Raw genomic sequence first — 22,219 nt, 5'->3', positions numbered from 1 at the left:
TACAATGGATCAGCCTCGTCAGGTCACTCGGTACAATGTATCAGTCTCGTCAGGTCACTCGTTACAATGTATCAGCCTCGTCACATCACTCGGTACAATGTATCAGTCTCGTCAGGTCACTCGTTACAATGGATCAGTCTCGTCAGATCACTCGGTACAATGTATCAGCCTCGTCAGATCGCTCGGTACAATGGATCAGCCTCGTCAGATCACTCGGTACAATGGATCAGTCTCGTCAGGTCGCTCGGTACAATGTATCAGCCTCGTCAGATCGCTCGGTACAATGTATCAGCCTCGTCAGATCACTCGGTACAATGTATCAGTCTCGTCAGGTCACTCGTTACAATGGATCAGCCTCGTCAGATCGCTCGTTACAATGGATCAGCCTCGTCAGATCGCTCGGTACAATGTATCAGCCTCGTCAGATCGCTCGGTACAATGTATCAGCCTCGTCAGATCACTCGTTACAATGTATCAGCCTCGTCAGATCACTCGTTACAATGCATCAGCCTCGTCAGATCACTCGTTACAATGTATCAGTCTCGTCAGATCGCTCGTTACAATGTATCAGTCTCGTCAGATCGCTCGTTACAATGTATCAGCCTCGTCAGGTCACTCGTTACAATGGATCAGCCTCGTCAGATCACTCGGTACAATGTATCAGCCTCGTCAGATCACTCGGTACAATGTATCAGTCTCGTCTGATCACTCGGTACAATGGATCAGCCTCGTCAGGTCACTCGGTACAATGTATCAGCCTCGTCAGATCGCTCGGTACAATGGATCAGCCTCGTCAGGTCACTCGGTACAATGGATCAGTCTCGTCAGATCACTCGTTACAATGTATCAGCCTCGTCAGATCGCTCGTTACAATGTATCAGTCTCGTCAGGTCACTGGTTACAATGGATCAGTCTCGTCAGGTCACTCGTTACAATGGATCAGTCTCGTCAGGTCACTCGTTACAATGGATCAGCCTCGTCAGATCGCTCGGTACAATGGATCAGCCTCGTCAGATCGCTCGGTACAATGGATCAGCCTCGTCAGATCGCTCGTTACAATGTATCAGCCTCGTCAGATCGCTCGGTACAATGGATCAGCCTCGTCAGATCGCTCGGTACAATGGATCAGCCTCGTCAGGTCACTCGGTACAATGGATCAGCCTCGTCAGATCACTCGTTACAATGTATCAGTCTCGTCAGGTCACTCGTTACAATGGATCAGTCTCGTCAGGTCACTCGTTACAATGTATCAGCCTCGTCAGGTCACTCGTTACAATGGATCCGTCTTGTCACTCGTTACAATGGATCAGCCTCGTCAGGTCAATCGTTACAATGTATCAGCCTCGTCAGGTCAATCGTTACAATGTATCAGTCTCGTCAGATCGCTCGTTACAATGTATCAGTCTCGTCAGATCACTCGTTACAATGTATCAGTCTCGTCAGGTCACTCGGTACAATGTATCAGTCTCGTCAGGTCACTCGTTACAATGTATCAGCCTCGTCAGGTCACTCGTTACAATGTATCAGCCTCGTCAGGTCGCTCGTTACAATGGATCAGCCTCGTCAGATCGCTCGGTACAATGGATCAGTCTCGTCAGCTCGCTCGTTACAATGTATCAGCCTCGTCACATCACTCGTTACAATGTATCAGCCTCGTCAGATCACTCGGTACAATGTATCAGTCTCGTCAGATCACTCGTTACAATGTATCAGCCTCGTCAGATCACTCGTTACAATGTATCAGTCTCATCAGGTCACTCGTTACAATGGATCAGTCTCGTCAGATCACTCGGTACAATGTATCAGTCTCGTCACTCGTTACAATGTATCAGTCTAGTCACTCGTTACAATGTATCAGTCTAGTCACTCGTTACAATGGATCAGTCTCGTCAGATCACTCGTTACAATGTATCAGTCTCGTCACTCGTTACAATGTATCAGTCTCGTCGCTCGTTACAATGTATCAGTCTCGTCGCTCGTTACAATGTATCAGTCTCGTCGCTCGTTACAATGTATCAGTCTCGTCGCTCGTTACAATGTATCAGTCTCGTCGCTCGTTACAATGTATCAGTCTCGTCACAATGTATCAGTCTCGTCACTCGTTACAATGTATCAGTCTCGTCGCTCGTTACAATGTATCAGTCTCGTCGCTCGTTACAATGTATCAGTCTCGTCACTCGTTACAATGTATCAGTCTCGTCACTCGTTACAATGTATCAGTCTCGTCACTCGTTACAATGTATCAGTCTCGTCACTCGTTACAATGTATCAGTCTCGTCACTCGTTACAATGTATCAGTCTCGTCACTCGTTACAATGTATCAGTCTCATCACTCGTTAAACTGTATCAGTCTCGTCACCCGTTACAATGTATCAGTCTCGTCACTCGTTACAATGTATCAGTCTAGTCACTCGTTACACTGTATCAGTCTCGTCACTCGTTACAATGTATCAGTCTCGTCACTCGTTACAATGTATCAGTCTCGTCGCTCGTTACAATGTATCAGTCTCGTCGCTCGTTACCATGTATCAGTCTCGTCACCCGTTACAATGTATCAGTCTCGTCACTCGTAACAATGTATCAGTCTCGTCAGGTCAATCGTTACAATGTATCAGCCTCGTCAGATCACTCGGTACAATGTATCAGTCTCGTCACTCGTTACAATGTATCAGTCTCGTCAGGTCAATCATTACAATGTATCAGTCTCGTCACTCGTTACCATGTATCAGTCTCGTCACCCGTTACAATGTATCAGTCTCGTCACTCGTAACAATGTATCAGTCTCGTCAGGTCAATCGTTACAATGTATCAGCCTCGTCAGATCACTCGGTACAATGGATCAGTCTCGTCAGGTCACTCGTTACAATGGATCAGCCTCGTCAGGTCAATCGTTACAATGGATCAGCCTCGTCAGGTCACTCGTTACAATGGATCAGTCTCGTCAGGTCACTCGTTACAATGTATCAGTCTCGTCAGGTCAATCGTTACAATGGATCAGCCTCGTCAGATCGCTCCGTACAATGGATCAGCCTCGTCAGGTCAATCGTTACAATGGATCAGTCTCGTCAGGTCAATCGTTACAATGGATCAGCCTCGTCAGGTCACTCGGTACAATGTATCAGTCTCGTCAGATCGCTCGTTACAATGGATCAGCCTCGTCAGATCGCTCGGTACAATGGATCAGCCTCGTCAGATCACTCGGTACAATGGATCAGTCTCGTCAGATCACTCGGTACAATGGATCAGTCTCGTCAGGTCAATCGTTACAATGTATCAGCCTCGTCAGATCGCTCGGTACAATGTATCAGCCTCGTCAGATCGCTCGTTACAATGTATCAGTCTCGTCAGGTCAATCGTTACAATGTATCAGTCTCATCAGGTCACTCGTTACAATGTATCAGCCTCGTCAGATCGCTCGGTACAATGGATCAGCCTCGTCAGGTCACTCGGTACAATGGATCAGTCTCGTCAGATCACTCGTTACAATGTATCAGCCTCGTCAGATCGCTCGTTACAATGTATCAGTCTCGTCAGGTCACTGGTTACAATGGATCAGTCTCGTCAGGTCACTCGTTACAATGGATCAGTCTCGTCAGGTCACTCGTTACAATGTATCAGCCTCGTCAGATCGCTCGGTACAATGGATCAGCCTCGTCAGATCGCTCGGTACAATGTATCAGCCTCGTCAGATCGCTCGGTACAATGGATCAGCCTCGTCAGATCGCTCGGTACAATGGATCAGCCTCGTCAGGTCACTCGGTACAATGGATCAGCCTCGTCAGATCACTCGTTACAATGTATCAGTCTCGTCAGGTCACTCGTTACAATGGATCAGTCTCGTCAGGTCACTCGTTACAATGTATCAGCCTCGTCAGGTCACTCGTTACAATGGATCCGTCTTGTCACTCGTTACAATGGATCAGCCTCGTCAGGTCAATCGTTACAATGTATCAGCCTCGTCAGGTCAATCGTTACAATGTATCAGTCTCGTCAGATCGCTCGTTACAATGTATCAGTCTCGTCAGATCACTCGTTACAATGTATCAGTCTCGTCAGGTCACTCGGTACAATGTATCAGTCTCGTCAGGTCACTCGTTACAATGTATCAGCCTCGTCAGGTCACTCGTTACAATGTATCAGCCTCGTCAGGTCGCTCGTTACAATGGATCAGCCTCGTCAGATCACTCGGTACAATGTATCAGTCTCGTCAGATCACTCGTTACAATGTATCAGCCTCGTCAGATCACTCGTTACAATGTATCAGTCTCATCAGGTCACTCGTTACAATGTATCAGTCTCGTCACTCGTTACAATGTATCAGTCTAGTCACTCGTTACAATGTATCAGTCTAGTCACTCGTTACAATGGATCAGTCTCGTCAGATCACTCGTTACAATGTATCAGTCTCGTCACTCGTTACAATGTATCAGTCTCGTCGCTCGTTACAATGTATCAGTCTCGTCGCTCGTTACAATGTATCAGTCTCGTCGCTCGTTACAATGTATCAGTCTCGTCGCTCGTTACAATGTATCAGTCTCGTCGCTCGTTACAATGTATCAGTCTCGTCACAATGTATCAGTCTCGTCACTCGTTACAATGTATCAGTCTCGTCGCTCGTTACAATGTATCAGTCTCGTCGCTCGTTACAATGTATCAGTCTCGTCAGGTCAATCGTTACAATGTATCAGTCTCATCAGGTCACTCGTTACAATGGATCAGTCTTGTCAGATCACTCGGTACAATGTATCAGCCTCGTCACATCACTCGTTACAATGTACCGAGCGATCTGACGAGGCTGATCCATTGTACCGAGCGATCTGACGAGGCTGATACATTGTAACGAGCGATCTGACGAGGCTGATCCATTGTACCGAGCGATCTGACGAGGCTGATCCATTGTACCGAGCGATCTGACGAGGCTGATACATTGTAACGAGTGGATCAGCCTCGTCAGATCGCTCGTTACAATGTATCAGCCTCGTCAGATCGCTCGGTACAATGGATCAGCCTCGTCAGATCGCTCGGTACAATGGATCAGTCTCGTCAGGTCAATCGTTACAATGTATCAGCCTCGTCAGATCACTCGGTACAATGTATCAGTCTCGTCTGATCACTCGGTACAATGGATCAGCCTCGTCAGGTCACTCGGTACAATGTATCAGCCTCGTCAGATCGCTCGGTACAATGGATCAGCCTCGTCAGGTCACTCGGTACAATGGATCAGTCTCGTCAGATCACTCGTTACAATGTATCAGCCTCGTCAGATCGCTCGTTACAATGTATCAGTCTCGTCAGGTCACTGGTTACAATGGATCAGTCTCGTCAGGTCACTCGTTACAATGGATCAGTCTCGTCAGGTCACTCGTTACAATGGATCAGTCTCGTCAGGTCACTCGTTACAATGTATCAGTCTCGTCAGGTCACTCGTTACAATGGATCAGTCTCGTCAGATCGCTCGTTACAATGTATCAGCCTCGTCAGATCGCTCGGTACAATGGATCAGCCTCGTCAGATCGCTCGGTACAATGGATCAGCCTCGTCAGATCGCTCGTTACAATGTATCAGCCTCGTCAGATCGCTCGGTACAATGGATCAGCCTCGTCAGATCGCTCGGTACAATGGATCAGTCTCGTCAGGTCAATCGTTACAATGTATCAGCCTCGTCAGATCACTCGGTACAATGGATCAGTCTCGTCAGGTCACTCGTTACAATGGATCAGCCTCGTCAGGTCAATCGTTACAATGGATCAGCCTCGTCAGGTCACTCGTTACAATGGATCAGTCTCGTCAGGTCACTCGTTACAATGTATCAGTCTCGTCAGGTCAATCGTTACAATGGATCAGCCTCGTCAGATCGCTCCGTACAATGGATCAGCCTCGTCAGGTCAATCGTTACAATGGATCAGTCTCGTCAGGTCAATCGTTACAATGGATCAGCCTCGTCAGGTCACTCGGTACAATGTATCAGTCTCGTCAGATCGCTCGTTACAATGGATCAGCCTCGTCAGATCGCTCGGTACAATGGATCAGCCTCGTCAGATCACTCGGTACAATGGATCAGTCTCGTCAGATCACTCGGTACAATGGATCAGTCTCGTCAGGTCACTCGGTACAATGTATCAGTCTCGTCAGATCACTCGTTACAATGTATCAGCCTCGTCAGATCACTCGGTACAATGTATCAGCCTCGTCAGATCACTCGGTACAATGTATCAGCCTCGTCAGATCACTCGGTACAATGTATCAGTCTCGTCTGATCACTCGGTACAATGGATCAGCCTCGTCAGGTCACTCGGTACAATGTATCAGCCTCGTCAGATCGCTCGGTACAATGGATCAGCCTCGTCAGGTCACTCGGTACAATGGATCAGTCTCGTCAGATCACTCGTTACAATGTATCAGCCTCGTCAGATCGCTCGTTACAATGTATCAGTCTCGTCAGGTCACTGGTTACAATGGATCAGTCTCGTCAGGTCACTCGTTACAATGGATCAGTCTCGTCAGGTCACTCGTTACAATGTATCAGCCTCGTCAGATCGCTCGGTACAATGGATCAGCCTCGTCAGATCGCTCGGTACAATGGATCAGCCTCGTCAGATCGCTCGTTACAATGTATCAGCCTCGTCAGATCGCTCGGTACAATGGATCAGCCTCGTCAGATCGCTCGGTACAATGGATCAGCCTCGTCAGGTCACTCGGTACAATGGATCAGCCTCGTCAGATCACTCGTTACAATGTATCAGTCTCGTCAGGTCACTCGTTACAATGGATCAGTCTCGTCAGGTCACTCGTTACAATGTATCAGCCTCGTCAGGTCACTCGTTACAATGGATCCGTCTTGTCACTCGTTACAATGGATCAGCCTCGTCAGGTCAATCGTTACAATGTATCAGCCTCGTCAGGTCAATCGTTACAATGTATCAGTCTCGTCAGATCGCTCGTTACAATGTATCAGTCTCGTCAGATCACTCGTTACAATGTATCAGTCTCGTCAGGTCACTCGGTACAATGTATCAGCCTCGTCAGGTCACTCGTTACAATGGATCAGTCTCGTCAGGTCACTCGTTACAATGTATCAGCCTCGTCAGGTCACTCGTTACAATGGATCCGTCTTGTCACTCGTTACAATGGATCAGCCTCGTCAGGTCAATCGTTACAATGTATCAGCCTCGTCAGGTCAATCGTTACAATGGATCAGTCTCGTCAGATCACTCGTTACAATGGATCAGTCTCGTCAGATCACTCGTTACAATGGATCAGTCTCGTCAGATCACTCGGTACAATGGATCAGCCTCGTCAGATCGCTCGTTACAATGGATCAGCCTCGTCAGATCGCTCGTTACAATGGATCAGCCTCGTCAGATCACTCGTTACAATGGATCAGCCTCGTCAGATCACTCGTTACAATGGATCAGTCTCGTCAGGTCACTCGTTACAATGCATCAGCCTCGTCAGGTCACTCGTTACAATGTATCAGTCTCGTCAGATCACTCGTTACAATGGATCAGTCTCGTCACTCGTTACAATGTATCAGTCTAGTCACTCGTTACAATGGATCAGTCTCGTCAGATCACTCGTTACAATGTATCAGTCTCGTCACTCGTTACAATGTATCAGTCTCGTCGCTCGTTACAATGTATCAGTCTCGTCGCTCGTTACAATGTATCAGTCTCGTCGCTCGTTACAATGTATCAGTCTCGTCGCTCGTTACAATGTATCAGTCTCGTCGCTCGTTACAATGTATCAGTCTCGTCACAATGTATCAGTCTCGTCACTCGTTACAATGTATCAGTCTCGTCGCTCGTTACAATGTATCAGTCTCGTCGCTCGTTACAATGTATCAGTCTCGTCACTCGTTACAATGTATCAGTCTCGTCACTCGTTACAATGTATCAGTCTCGTCACTCGTTACAATGTATCAGTCTCGTCACTCGTTACAATGTATCAGTCTCGTCACTCGTTACAATGTATCAGTCTCGTCACTCGTTACAATGTATCAGTCTCATCACTCGTTAAACTGTATCAGTCTCGTCACCCGTTACAATGTATCAGTCTCGTCACTCGTTACAATGTATCAGTCTAGTCACTCGTTACACTGTATCAGTCTCGTCACTCGTTACAATGTATCAGTCTCGTCACTCGTTACAATGTATCAGTCTCGTCGCTCGTTACAATGTATCAGTCTCGTCGCTCGTTACCATGTATCAGTCTCGTCACCCGTTACAATGTATCAGTCTCGTCACTCGTAACAATGTATCAGTCTCGTCAGGTCAATCGTTACAATGTATCAGCCTCGTCAGATCACTCGGTACAATGTATCAGTCTCGTCACTCGTTACAATGTATCAGTCTCGTCAGGTCAATCATTACAATGTATCAGTCTCGTCACTCGTTACCATGTATCAGTCTCGTCACCCGTTACAATGTATCAGTCTCGTCACTCGTAACAATGTATCAGTCTCGTCAGGTCAATCGTTACAATGTATCAGCCTCGTCAGATCACTCGGTACAATGGATCAGTCTCGTCAGGTCACTCGTTACAATGGATCAGCCTCGTCAGGTCAATCGTTACAATGGATCAGCCTCGTCAGGTCACTCGTTACAATGGATCAGTCTCGTCAGGTCACTCGTTACAATGTATCAGTCTCGTCAGGTCAATCGTTACAATGGATCAGCCTCGTCAGATCGCTCCGTACAATGGATCAGCCTCGTCAGGTCAATCGTTACAATGGATCAGTCTCGTCAGGTCAATCGTTACAATGGATCAGCCTCGTCAGGTCACTCGGTACAATGTATCAGTCTCGTCAGATCGCTCGTTACAATGGATCAGCCTCGTCAGATCGCTCGGTACAATGGATCAGCCTCGTCAGATCACTCGGTACAATGGATCAGTCTCGTCAGATCACTCGGTACAATGGATCAGTCTCGTCAGGTCAATCGTTACAATGTATCAGCCTCGTCAGATCGCTCGGTACAATGTATCAGCCTCGTCAGATCGCTCGTTACAATGTATCAGTCTCGTCAGGTCAATCGTTACAATGTATCAGTCTCATCAGGTCACTCGTTACAATGGATCAGTCTTGTCAGATCACTCGGTACAATGTATCAGCCTCGTCACATCACTCGTTACAATGTATCAGCCTCGTCACATCACTCGTTACAATGTATCAGCCTCGTCACATCACTCGGTACAATGTATCAGCCTCGTCAGATCACTCGTTACAATGGATCAGCCTCGTCAGGTCACTCGGTACAATGTATCAGTCTCGTCAGGTCACTCGTTACAATGTATCAGCCTCGTCACATCACTCGGTACAATGTATCAGTCTCGTCAGGTCACTCGTTACAATGGATCAGTCTCGTCAGATCACTCGGTACAATGTATCAGCCTCGTCAGATCGCTCGGTACAATGGATCAGCCTCGTCAGGTCAATCGTTACAATGTATCAGTCTCGTCAGGTCACTCGTTACAATGTATCAGTCTCGTCACTCGTTACAATGTATCAGTCTCGTCAGGTCACTCGTTACAATGGATCATCCTCGTCAGGTCACTCGTTACAATGGATCAGCCTCGTCAGGTCACTCGTTACAATGGATCAGCCTCGTCAGATCGCTCGGTACAATGGATCAGCCTCGTCAGATCAATCGGTACAATGTATCAGTCTCGTCACTCGTTACAATGGATCAGTCTCGTCACTCGTTACAATGTATCAGTCTCGTCACTCGTTACCATGAATCAGTCTCGTCACTCGTTACAATGTATCAGTCTCGTCAGGTCACTCGTTACAATGTATCAGTCTCGTCAGGTCACTCGTTACAATGTATCAGTCTTGTCACTCGTAACAATGTATCAGTCTCGTCACTCGTTACAATGTATCAGTCTCGTCACTCGTTACAATGTATCAGTCTCGTCACTCGTTACAATGTATAAGTCTCGTCACTCGCTACAATGTATCAGTCTAGTCACTCGTTACAATGTATAAGTCTCGTCACTCGTTACAATGTATAAGTCTCGTCACTCGTTACCATGTATCAGTCTCGTCACTCGTTACAATGGATCAGCCTCGTCAGGTCAATCGTTACAATGGATCAGCCTCGTCAGGTCACTCGTTACAATGTATCAGCCTCGTCAGGTCACTCGTTACAATGGATCCGTCAGGTCACTCGTTACAATGGATCATCCTCGTCAGGTCACTCGTTACAATGGATCAGCCTCGTCAGGTCACTCGTTACAATGGATCAGCCTCGTCAGATCGCTCGGTACAATGGATCAGCCTCGTCAGATCAATCGGTACAATGTATCAGTCTCGTCACTCGTTACAATGGATCAGTCTCGTCACTCGTTACAATGTATCAGTCTCGTCACTCGTTACCATGAATCAGTCTCGTCACTCGTTACAATGTATCAGTCTCGTCAGGTCACTCGTTACAATGTATCAGTCTCGTCAGGTCACTCGTTACAATGTATCAGTCTTGTCAGATCACTCGGTACAATGTATCAGTCTCGTCAGGTCACTCGTTACAATGTATCAGTCTCGTCAGGTCACTCGTTACAATGTATCAGTCTCGTCAGATCACTCGGTACAATGTATCAGACTCGTTACAATGTATCAGTCTCGTCACTCGTTACAATGTATCAGTCTCGTCACTCGTTACAATGTATCAGTCTCGTCACTCGTTACAATGTATCAGTCTCGTCACTCGTTACAATGTATAAGTCTCGTCACTCGCTACAATGTATCAGTCTAGTCACTCGTTACAATGTATAAGTCTCGTCACTCGTTACAATGTATAAGTCTCGTCACTCGTTACCATGTATCAGTCTCGTCACTCGTTACAATGGATCAGCCTCGTCAGGTCAATCGTTACAATGGATCAGCCTCGTCAGGTCACTCGTTACAATGTATCAGCCTCGTCAGGTCACTCGTTACAATGGATCCGTCTTGTCACTCGTTACAATGGATCAGCCTCGTCAGGTCAATCGTTACAATGTATCAGCCTCGTCAGGTCAATCGTTACAATGTATCAGTCTCGTCAGATCGCTCGTTACAATGTATCAGTCTCGTCAGATCACTCGTTACAATGTATCAGTCTCGTCAGGTCACTCGGTACAATGTATCAGTCTCGTCAGGTCACTCGTTACAATGTATCAGTCTCGTCAGATCACTCGGTACAATGTATCAGCCTCGTCAGGTCACTCGTTACAATGTATCAGCCTCGTCAGGTCGCTCGTTACAATGGATCAGCCTCGTCAGATCGCTCGGTACAATGGATCAGTCTCGTCAGCTCGCTCGTTACAATGTATCAGCCTCGTCACATCACTCGTTACAATGTATCAGCCTCGTCAGATCACTCGGTACAATGTATCAGTCTCGTCAGATCACTCGTTACAATGTATCAGCCTCGTCAGATCACTCGTTACAATGTATCAGTCTCATCAGGTCACTCGTTACAATGGATCAGTCTCGTCAGATCACTCGGTACAATGGATCAGTCTCGTCACTCGTTACAATGTATCAGTCTAGTCACTCGTTACAATGTATCAGTCTAGTCACTCGTTACAATGGATCAGTCTCGTCAGATCACTCGTTACAATGTATCAGTCTCGTCACTCGTTACAATGTATCAGTCTCGTCGCTCGTTACAATGTATCAGTCTCGTCGCTCGTTACAATGTATCAGTCTCGTCGCTCGTTACAATGTATCAGTCTCGTCGCTCGTTACAATGTATCAGTCTCGTCGCTCGTTACAATGTATCAGTCTCGTCACAATGTATCAGTCTCGTCACTCGTTACAATGTATCAGTCTCGTCGCTCGTTACAATGTATCAGTCTCGTCGCTCGTTACAATGTATCAGTCTCGTCACTCGTTACAATGTATCAGTCTCGTCACTCGTTACAATGTATCAGTCTCGTCACTCGTTACAATGTATCAGTCTCGTCACTCGTTACAATGTATCAGTCTCGTCACTCGTTACAATGTATCAGTCTCGTCACTCGTTACAATGTATCAGTCTCATCACTCGTTAAACTGTATCAGTCTCGTCACCCGTTACAATGTATCAGTCTCGTCACTCGTTACAATGTATCAGTCTAGTCACTCGTTACACTGTATCAGTCTCGTCACTCGTTACAATGTATCAGTCTCGTCACTCGTTACAATGTATCAGTCTCGTCGCTCGTTACAATGTATCAGTCTCGTCGCTCGTTACCATGTATCAGTCTCGTCACCCGTTACAATGTATCAGTCTCGTCACTCGTAACAATGTATCAGTCTCGTCAGGTCAATCGTTACAATGTATCAGCCTCGTCAGATCACTCGGTACAATGTATCAGTCTCGTCACTCGTTACAATGTATCAGTCTCGTCAGGTCAATCATTACAATGTATCAGTCTCGTCACTCGTTACCATGTATCAGTCTCGTCACCCGTTACAATGTATCAGTCTCGTCACTCGTAACAATGTATCAGTCTCGTCAGGTCAATCGTTACAATGTATCAGCCTCGTCAGATCACTCGGTACAATGGATCAGTCTCGTCAGGTCACTCGTTACAATGGATCAGCCTCGTCAGGTCAATCGTTACAATGGATCAGCCTCGTCAGGTCACTCGTTACAATGGATCAGTCTCGTCAGGTCACTCGTTACAATGTATCAGTCTCGTCAGGTCAATCGTTACAATGGATCAGCCTCGTCAGATCGCTCCGTACAATGGATCAGCCTCGTCAGGTCAATCGTTACAATGGATCAGTCTCGTCAGGTCAATCGTTACAATGGATCAGCCTCGTCAGGTCACTCGGTACAATGTATCAGTCTCGTCAGATCGCTCGTTACAATGGATCAGCCTCGTCAGATCGCTCGGTACAATGGATCAGCCTCGTCAGATCACTCGGTACAATGGATCAGTCTCGTCAGATCACTCGGTACAATGGATCAGTCTCGTCAGGTCAATCGTTACAATGTATCAGCCTCGTCAGATCGCTCGGTACAATGTATCAGCCTCGTCAGATCGCTCGTTACAATGTATCAGTCTCGTCAGGTCAATCGTTACAATGTATCAGTCTCATCAGGTCACTCGTTACAATGGATCAGTCTTGTCAGATCACTCGGTACAATGTATCAGCCTCGTCACATCACTCGTTACAATGTATCAGCCTCGTCACATCACTCGTTACAATGTATCAGCCTCGTCACATCACTCGGTACAATGTATCAGCCTCGTCAGATCACTCGTTACAATGGATCAGCCTCGTCAGGTCACTCGGTACAATGTATCAGTCTCGTCAGGTCACTCGTTACAATGTATCAGCCTCGTCACATCACTCGGTACAATGTATCAGTCTCGTCAGGTCACTCGTTACAATGGATCAGTCTCGTCAGATCACTCGGTACAATGTATCAGCCTCGTCAGATCGCTCGGTACAATGGATCAGCCTCGTCAGGTCAATCGTTACAATGTATCAGTCTCGTCAGGTCACTCGTTACAATGTATCAGTCTCGTCACTCGTTACAATGTATCAGTCTCGTCAGGTCACTCGTTACAATGGATCATCCTCGTCAGGTCACTCGTTACAATGGATCAGCCTCGTCAGGTCACTCGTTACAATGGATCAGCCTCGTCAGATCGCTCGGTACAATGGATCAGCCTCGTCAGATCAATCGGTACAATGTATCAGTCTCGTCACTCGTTACAATGGATCAGTCTCGTCACTCGTTACAATGTATCAGTCTCGTCACTCGTTACCATGAATCAGTCTCGTCACTCGTTACAATGTATCAGTCTCGTCAGGTCACTCGTTACAATGTATCAGTCTCGTCAGGTCACTCGTTACAATGTATCAGTCTTGTCACTCGTAACAATGTATCAGTCTCGTCACTCGTTACAATGTATCAGTCTCGTCACTCGTTACAATGTATCAGTCTCGTCACTCGTTACAATGTATAAGTCTCGTCACTCGCTACAATGTATCAGTCTAGTCACTCGTTACAATGTATAAGTCTCGTCACTCGTTACAATGTATAAGTCTCGTCACTCGTTACCATGTATCAGTCTCGTCACTCGTTACAATGGATCAGCCTCGTCAGGTCAATCGTTACAATGGATCAGCCTCGTCAGGTCAATCGTTACAATGTATCAGCCTCGTCAGATCGCTCGTTACAATGGATCAGCCTCGTCAGATCGCTCGTTACAATGGATCAGCCTCGTCAGATCGCTCGTTACAATGGATCAGCCTCGTCAGATCGCTCGTTACAATGGATCAGTCTCGTCAGATCGCTCGTTACAATGTATCAGTCTCGTCAGATCACTCGGTACAATGTATCAGCCTCGTCAGGTCACTCGGTACAATGTATCAGCCTCGTCAGGTCGCTCGTTACAATGGATCAGCCTCGTCAGATCGCTCGGTACAATGGATCAGTCTCGTCAGATCACTCGGTACAATGGATCAGTCTCGTCAGATCACTCGTTACAATGTATCAGCCTCGTCAGATCGCTCGTTACAATGTATCAGCCTCGTCAGATCGCTCGTTACAATGGATCAGCCTCGTCAGGTCACTCGTTACAATGTATCAGCCTCGTCAGGTCAATCGTTACAATGTATCAGCCTCGTCAGATCCCTCGGTACAATGGATCAGCCTCGTCAGATCACTCGTTACAATGTATCAGCCTCGTCAGATCGCTCGTTACAATGTATCAGTCTCGTCAGGTCACTCGTTACAATGTATCAGCCTCGTCAGATCGCTCGGTACAATGGATCAGCCTCGTCAGCTCGCTCGTTACAATGTATCAGCCTCGTCACATCACTCGTTACAATGTATCAGTCTCATCAGGTCACTCGTTACAATGGATCAGTCTCTTCAGATCACTCGGTACAATGTATCAGCCTCGTCAGATCGCTCGGTACAATGGATCAGCCTCGTCAGGTCAATCGTTACAATGTATCAGTCTCGTCAGGTCACTCGTTACAATGGATCAGTCTCGTCAGGTCACTCGTTACAATGGATCAGTCTCGTCAGGTCACTCGTTACAATGGATCAGCCTCGTCAGGTCACTCGGTACAATGTATCAGCCTCGTCAGGTCACTCGGTACAATGGATCAGTCTCGTCAGATCACTCGTTACAATGTATCAGTCTCGTCAGGTCACTCGTTACAATGTATCAGTCTCGTCAGGTCACTCGTTACAATGTATCAGTCTCGTCACTCGTTACAATGTATCAGTCTCGTCACTCGTTACAATGTATCAGTCTCGTCACTCGTTACAATGTATCAGTCTCGTCTCGGCACTCGTTACAATGCATCAGCCTCGTCAGATCGCTCGTTACAATGTATCAGTCTCGTCACTCGTTACAATGTATCAGTCTCATCACTCGTTAAACTGTATCAGTCTCGTCACCCGTTACAATGTATCAGTCTCGTCACTCGTTACAATGTATCAGTCTCATCACTCGTTACAATGTATCAGTCTCGTCACTCGTTACAATGTATCAGTCTCGTCACTCGTTACAATGTATCAGTCTCGTCACTCGTTACAATGTATCAGTCTCGTCACTCGTTACAATGTATCAGTCTCGTCACTCGTTACAATGTATCAGTCTCGTCACTCGTTACAATGTATCAGTCTCGTCACTCGTTACAATGTATCAGTCTCGTCACTCGTTACAATGTATCAGTCTCGTCACTCGTTACAATGTATCAGTCTCGTCACTCGTTACAATGTATCAGTCTCGTCACTCGTTACCATGTATCAGTCTCGTCACTCGTTACCATGTATCAGTCTCGTCACTCGTTACAATGTATCAGCCTCGTCAGATCACTCGGTACAATGTATCAGCCTCGTCAGGTCACTCGTTACAATGGATCAGCCTCGTCAGATCACTCGGTACAATGTATCAGCCTCGTCAGGTCACTCGTTACAATGTATCAGTCTCGTCACTCGTTACAATGTATCAGTCTCGTCAGGTCACTCGTTACAATGGATCATCCTCGTCAGGTCACTCGTTACAATGGATCAGCCTCGTCAGGTCACTCGTTACAATGGATCAGCCTCGTCAGATCGCTCGGTACAATGGATCAGCCTCGTCAGATCAATCGGTACAATGTATCAGTCTCGTCACTCGTTACAATGGATCAGTCTCGTCACTCGTTACAATGTATCAGTCTCGTCACTCGTTACCATGAATCAGTCTCGTCACTCGTTACAATGTATCAGTCTCGTCAGGTCACTCGTTACAATGTATCAGTCTCGTCAGGTCACTCGTTACAATGTATCAGTCTTGTCACTCGTAACAATGTATCAGTCTCGTCACTCGTTACAATGTATCAGTCTCGTCACTCGTTACAATGTATCAGTCTCGTCACTCGTTACAATGTATAAGTCTCGTCACTCGCTACAATGTATCAGTCTAGTCACTCGTTACAATGTATAAGTCTCGTCACTCGTTACAATGTATAAGTCTCGTCACTCGTTACCATGTATCAGTCTCGTCACTCGTTACAATGGATCAGCCTCGTCAGGTCAATCGTTACAATGGATCAGCCTCGTCAGGTCAATCGTTACAATGTATCAGCCTCGTCAGATCGCTCGTTACAATGGATCAGCCTCGTCAGATCGCTCGTTACAATGGATCAGCCTCGTCAGATCGCTCGTTACAATGGATCAGCCTCGTCAGATCGCTCGTTACAATGGATCAGTCTCGTCAGATCGCTCGTTACAATGTATCAGTCTCGTCAGATCACTCGGTACAATGTATCAGCCTCGTCAGGTCACTCGGTACAATGTATCAGCCTCGTCAGGTCGCTCGTTACAATGGATCAGCCTCGTCAGATCGCTCGGTACAATGGATCAGTCTCGTCAGATCACTCGGTACAATGGATCAGTCTCGTCAGATCACTCGTTACAATGTATCAGCCTCGTCAGATCGCTCGTTACAATGTATCAGCCTCGTCAGATCGCTCGTTACAATGGATCAGCCTCGTCAGGTCACTCGTTACAATGTATCAGCCTCGTCAGGTCAATCGTTACAATGTATCAGCCTCGTCAGATCCCTCGGTACAATGGATCAGCCTCGTCAGATCACTCGTTACAATGTATCAGCCTCGTCAGATCGCTCGTTACAATGTATCAGTCTCGTCAGGTCACTCGTTACAATGTATCAGCCTCGTCAGATCGCTCGGTACAATGGATCAGCCTCGTCAGCTCGCTCGTTACAATGTATCAGCCTCGTCACATCACTCGTTACAATGTATCAGTCTCATCAGGTCACTCGTTACAATGGATCAGTCTCTTCAGATCACTCGGTACAATGTATCAGCCTCGTCAGATCGCTCGGTACAATGGATCAGCCTCGTCAGGTCAATCGTTACAATGTATCAGTCTCGTCAGGTCACTCGTTACAATGGATCAGTCTCGTCAGGTCACTCGTTACAATGGATCAGTCTCGTCAGGTCACTCGTTACAATGGATCAGCCTCGTCAGGTCACTCGGTACAATGTATCAGCCTCGTCAGGTCACTCGGTACAATGGATCAGTCTCGTCAGATCACTCGTTACAATGTATCAGTCTCGTCAGGTCACTCGTTACAATGTATCAGTCTCGTCAGGTCACTCGTTACAATGTATCAGTCTCGTCACTCGTTACAATGTATCAGTCTCGTCACTCGTTACAATGTATCAGTCTCGTCACTCGTTACAATGTATCAGTCTCGTCTCGGCACTCGTTACAATGTATCAGTCTCGTCACTCGTTACAATGCATCAGCCTCGTCAGATCGCTCGTTACAATGTATCAGTCTCGTCACTCGTTACAATGTATCAGTCTCATCACTCGTTAAACTGTATCAGTCTCGTCACCCGTTACAATGTATCAGTCTCGTCACTCGTTACAATGTATCAGTCTCATCACTCGTTACAATGTATCAGTCTCGTCACTCGTTACAATGTATCAGTCTCGTCACTCGTTACAATGTATCAGTCTCGTCACTCGTTACAATGTATCAGTCTCGTCACTCGTTACAATGTATCAGTCTCGTCACTCGTTACAATGTATCAGTCTCGTCACTCGTTACAATGTATCAGTCTCGTCACTCGTTACAATGTATCAGTCTCGTCACTCGTTACAATGTATCAGTCTCGTCACTCGTTACAATGTATCAGTCTCGTCACTCGTTACAATGTATCAGTCTCGTCACTCGTTACCATGTATCAGTCTCGTCACTCGTTACCATGTATCAGTCTCGTCACTCGTTACAATGTATCAGCCTCGTCAGATCACTCGGTACAATGTATCAGCCTCGTCAGGTCACTCGTTACAATGGATCAGCCTCGTCAGGTCAATCGTTACAATGGATCAGCCTCGTCAGGTCACTCGTTACAATGTATCAGCATCGTCAGATCACTCGTTACAATGGATCAGTCTCGTCAGATCAATCGGTACAATGGATCAGCCTCGTCAGATCACTCGTTACAATGGATCAGTCTCGTCAGATCAATCGGTACAATGGATCAGTCTCGTCAGATCACTCGTTACAATGGATCAGCCTCGTCAGATCGCTCGTTACAATGTATCAGTCTCGTCAGATCAATCGGTACAATGTATCAGTCTCGTCAGGTCACTCGTTACAATGGATCAGCCTCGTCAGATCGCTCGTTACAATGTATCAGTCTCGTCAGATCAATCGGTACAATGTATCAGTCTCGTCAGATCACTCGGTACAATGGATCAGCCTCGTCATGTCACTCGTTACAATGGATCAGTCTCGTCAGATCACTCGTTACAATGGATCAGTCTCGTCAGATCACTCGTTACAATGGATCAGTCTCGTCAGATCACTCGTTACAATGGATCAGTCTCGTCAGATCACTCGTTACAATGGATCAGTCTCGTCAGATCACTCGTTACAATGGATCAGTCTCGTCAGATCAATCGGTACAATGTATCAGTCTCATCAGGTCACTCGTTACAATGGATCAGCCTCGTCAGATCGCTCGTTACAATGTATCAGTCTCGTCAGATCACTCGGTACAATGGATCAGCCTCGTCAGGTCACTCGTTACAATGGATCAGTCTCGTCAGATCACTCGTTACAATGGATCAGTCTCGTCAGATCACTCGGTACAATGGATCAGCCTCGTCAGATCGCTCGTTACAATGGATCAGCCTCGTCAGATCACTCGTTACAATGGATCAGCCTCGTCAGATCGCTCGTTACAATGGATCAGCCTCGTCAGATCACTCGTTACAATGGATCAGCCTCGTCAGATCACTCGTTACAATGGATCAGTCTCGTCAGGTCACTCGTTACAATGGATCAGCCTCGTCAGATCACTCGTTACAATGGATCAGCCTCGTCAGATCACTCGTTACAATGGATCAGCCTCGTCAGGTCACTCGTTACAATGGATCAGTCTCGTCAGGTCACTCGTTACAATGGATCAGTCTCGTCAGGTCACTCGTTACAATGGATCAGTCTCATCAGATCACTCGTTACAATGTATCAGCCTCGTCAGGTCACTCGGTACAATGTATCAGTCTCGTCAGGTCACTCGGTACAATGTATCAGTCTCGTCAGGTCACTCGTTACAATGGATCAGTCTCGTCAGGTCACTCGTTACAATGGATCAGTCTCGTCAGATCACTCGTTACAATGGATCAGTCTCGTCAGATCACTCGTTACAATGGATCAGTCTCGTCAGATCACTCGGTACAATGGATCAGCCTCGTCAGATCGCTCGTTACAATGGATCAGCCTCGTCAGATCGCTCGTTACAATGGATCAGCCTCGTCAGATCACTCGTTACAATGGATCAGCCTCGTCAGATCACTCGTTACAATGGATCAGTCTCGTCAGGTCACTCGTTACAATGCATCAGCCTCGTCAGGTCACTCGTTACAATGTATCAGTCTCGTCAGATCACTCGTTACAATGGATCAGCCTCGTCAGATCGCTCGGTACAATGGATCAGCCTCGTCAGATCACTCGTTACAATGTATCAGTCTCGTCAGATCACTCGGTACAATGGATCAGCCTCGTCAGATCACTCGTTACAATGTATCAGTCTCGTCAGATCACTCGGTACAATGTATCAGCCTCGTCAAGTCACTCGTTACAATGGATCAGCCTCGTCAGATCACTCGTTACAATGTATCAGTCTCGTCAGGTCACTCGTTACAATGTATCAGTCTCGTCAGGTCACTCGTTACAATGTATCAGTCTCGTCAGATCGCTCGGTACAATGTATCAGTCTCGTCAGGTCAATCGTTACAATGTATCAGCCTCGTCAGGTCAATCGTTACAATGTATCAGCCTCGTCAGATCGCTCGGTACAATGTATCAGCCTCGTCAGATCGCTCGTTACAATGGATCAGCCTCGTCAGATCACTCGTTACAATGGATCAGCCTCGTCAGATCACTCGTTACAATGGATCAGCCTCGTCAGATCGCTCGTTACAATGGATCAGCCTCGTCAGGTCACTCGTTACAATGTATCAGCCTCGTCAGATCGCTCGTTACAATGCATCAGCCTCGTCAGATCACTCGTTACAATGGATCAGACTCGTCAGGTCACTCGTTACAATGTATCAGCCTCGTCAGGTCACTCGTTACAATGTATCAGCCTCGTCAGATCGCTCGGTACAATGGATCAGCCTCGTCAGGTAACTCGGTACAATGGATCAGCCTCGTCAGGTCAATCGTTACAATGTATCAGCCTCGTCACGTCACTCGTTACAATGTATCAGCCTCGTCAGATCACACGGTACAATGTATCAGTCTCGTCAGATCACTCGTTACAATGTATCAGCCTCGTCAGATCACTCGTTACAATGTATCAGTCTCATCAGGTCACTCGTTACAATGGATCAGCCTCGTCAGATCACTCGGTACAATGTATCAGCCTCGTCAGATCGCTCGGTACAATGGATCAGTCTCGTCAGGTCGCTCGTTACAATGTATCAGTCTCGTCTCGCCACTCGTTACAATGTATCAGCCTCGTCAGATCGCTCGTTACAATGTATCAGTCTTGTCACTCGTTACAATGTATCAGTCTTGTCACTCGTTACAATGTATCAGTCTTGTCACTCGTTACAATGTATCAGTCTTGTCACTCGTTACAATGTATCAGTCTTGTCACTCGTTACACTGTATCAGTCTCGTCAGGTCACTCGTTACAATGGATCAGTCTCGTCTGGGCACTCGTTACAATGTATCAGTCTCGTCACTCGTTACAATGTATCAGTCTCGTCACTCGTTACACTGTATCAGTCTCGTCACTCGTTACAATGTATCAGTCTCGTCAGGTCACTCGTTACAATGGATCAGCCTCGTCAGGTCACTTGTTACAATGTATCAGTCTCGTCAGATCACTCGTTACAATGGATCAGCCTCGTCAGATCACTCGTTACAATGTATCAGCCTCGTCAGATCACTCGTTACAATGGATCAGCCTCGTCAGATCACTCGTTACAATGGATCAGCCTCGTCAGATCACTCGTTACAATGGATCAGCCTCGTCAGATCACTCGTTACAATGGATCAGCCTCGTCAGATCACTCGTTACAATGGATCAGCCTCGTCAGATCACTCGTTACAATGGATCAGCCTCGTCAGATCACTCGTTACAATGGATCAGCCTCGTCAGATCACTCGTTACAATGGATCAGCCTCGTCAGATCACTCGTTACAATGGATCAGCCTCGTCAGATCACTCGTTACAATGGATCAGTCTCGTCAGGTTACTCGTTACAATGTATCAGTCTCGTCAGGTCACTCGTTACAATGGATCAGTCTGCATAGAGTTTGGGACACGTCACCCTCCCGCCTCATCTCACTGCCTCAACCTCCCCAGTAATTGCCGCATGCAGCACTACAGCCGCCTCCTCCAGCTCACCCCATCCCCCCGCTTCGAGGTCCCGGGACTCACCCATTTCTTCACCACCGAACCGTCCGTCACCGACAAATTCACAACCCGGGAGGAGGAGGAGGAGCGCCACCTGGCGGAGGAGGAGACACTGCACGTCACAGCCACTCCCACAGTCCAGAGCGGCCGTGCCCGGAGAAGAGCGCCACCTGGCGGTGGAGGACTGAGGAGAAGTAATACTGTGCAGATAATGAGAGATATACTGAGAGATGTAATACTATACAGATAATGATATATATACTGAGAGATGTAATACTATACAGATAATGATATATACTGAGAGATGTAATACTATACAGATAATGATATA

At 46.9% G+C, this 22,219-nt stretch overlaps 1 protein-coding gene across 1 annotated transcript in view; it reads right to left on the bottom strand.

The window, feature by feature from the left end:
- KRTCAP2 (keratinocyte associated protein 2) overlaps positions 1 to 22,018 on the bottom strand; it is a 35,855-nt gene extending 13,837 nt beyond the window's left edge. The window contains exon 1 of the mRNA XM_075848150.1: positions 21,913 to 22,018. Within this exon, the coding sequence (XP_075704265.1) occupies positions 21,913 to 21,916 (4 nt within the window). The 5' untranslated portion in view covers positions 21,917 to 22,018. The remainder of the gene's footprint in view (positions 1 to 21,912) is intronic.
- Positions 22,019 to 22,219: the final 201 nt, after the last annotated feature.

The sequence above is a fragment of the Rhinoderma darwinii genome, unplaced genomic scaffold, assembly GCF_050947455.1.
Source record: "Rhinoderma darwinii isolate aRhiDar2 unplaced genomic scaffold, aRhiDar2.hap1 Scaffold_2115, whole genome shotgun sequence".
NCBI lineage: Eukaryota > Metazoa > Chordata > Amphibia > Anura > Rhinodermatidae > Rhinoderma > Rhinoderma darwinii.
Note: the sequence above shows the minus strand (reverse complement) of the source record. Positions and strands in the feature narration are given on the sequence as shown.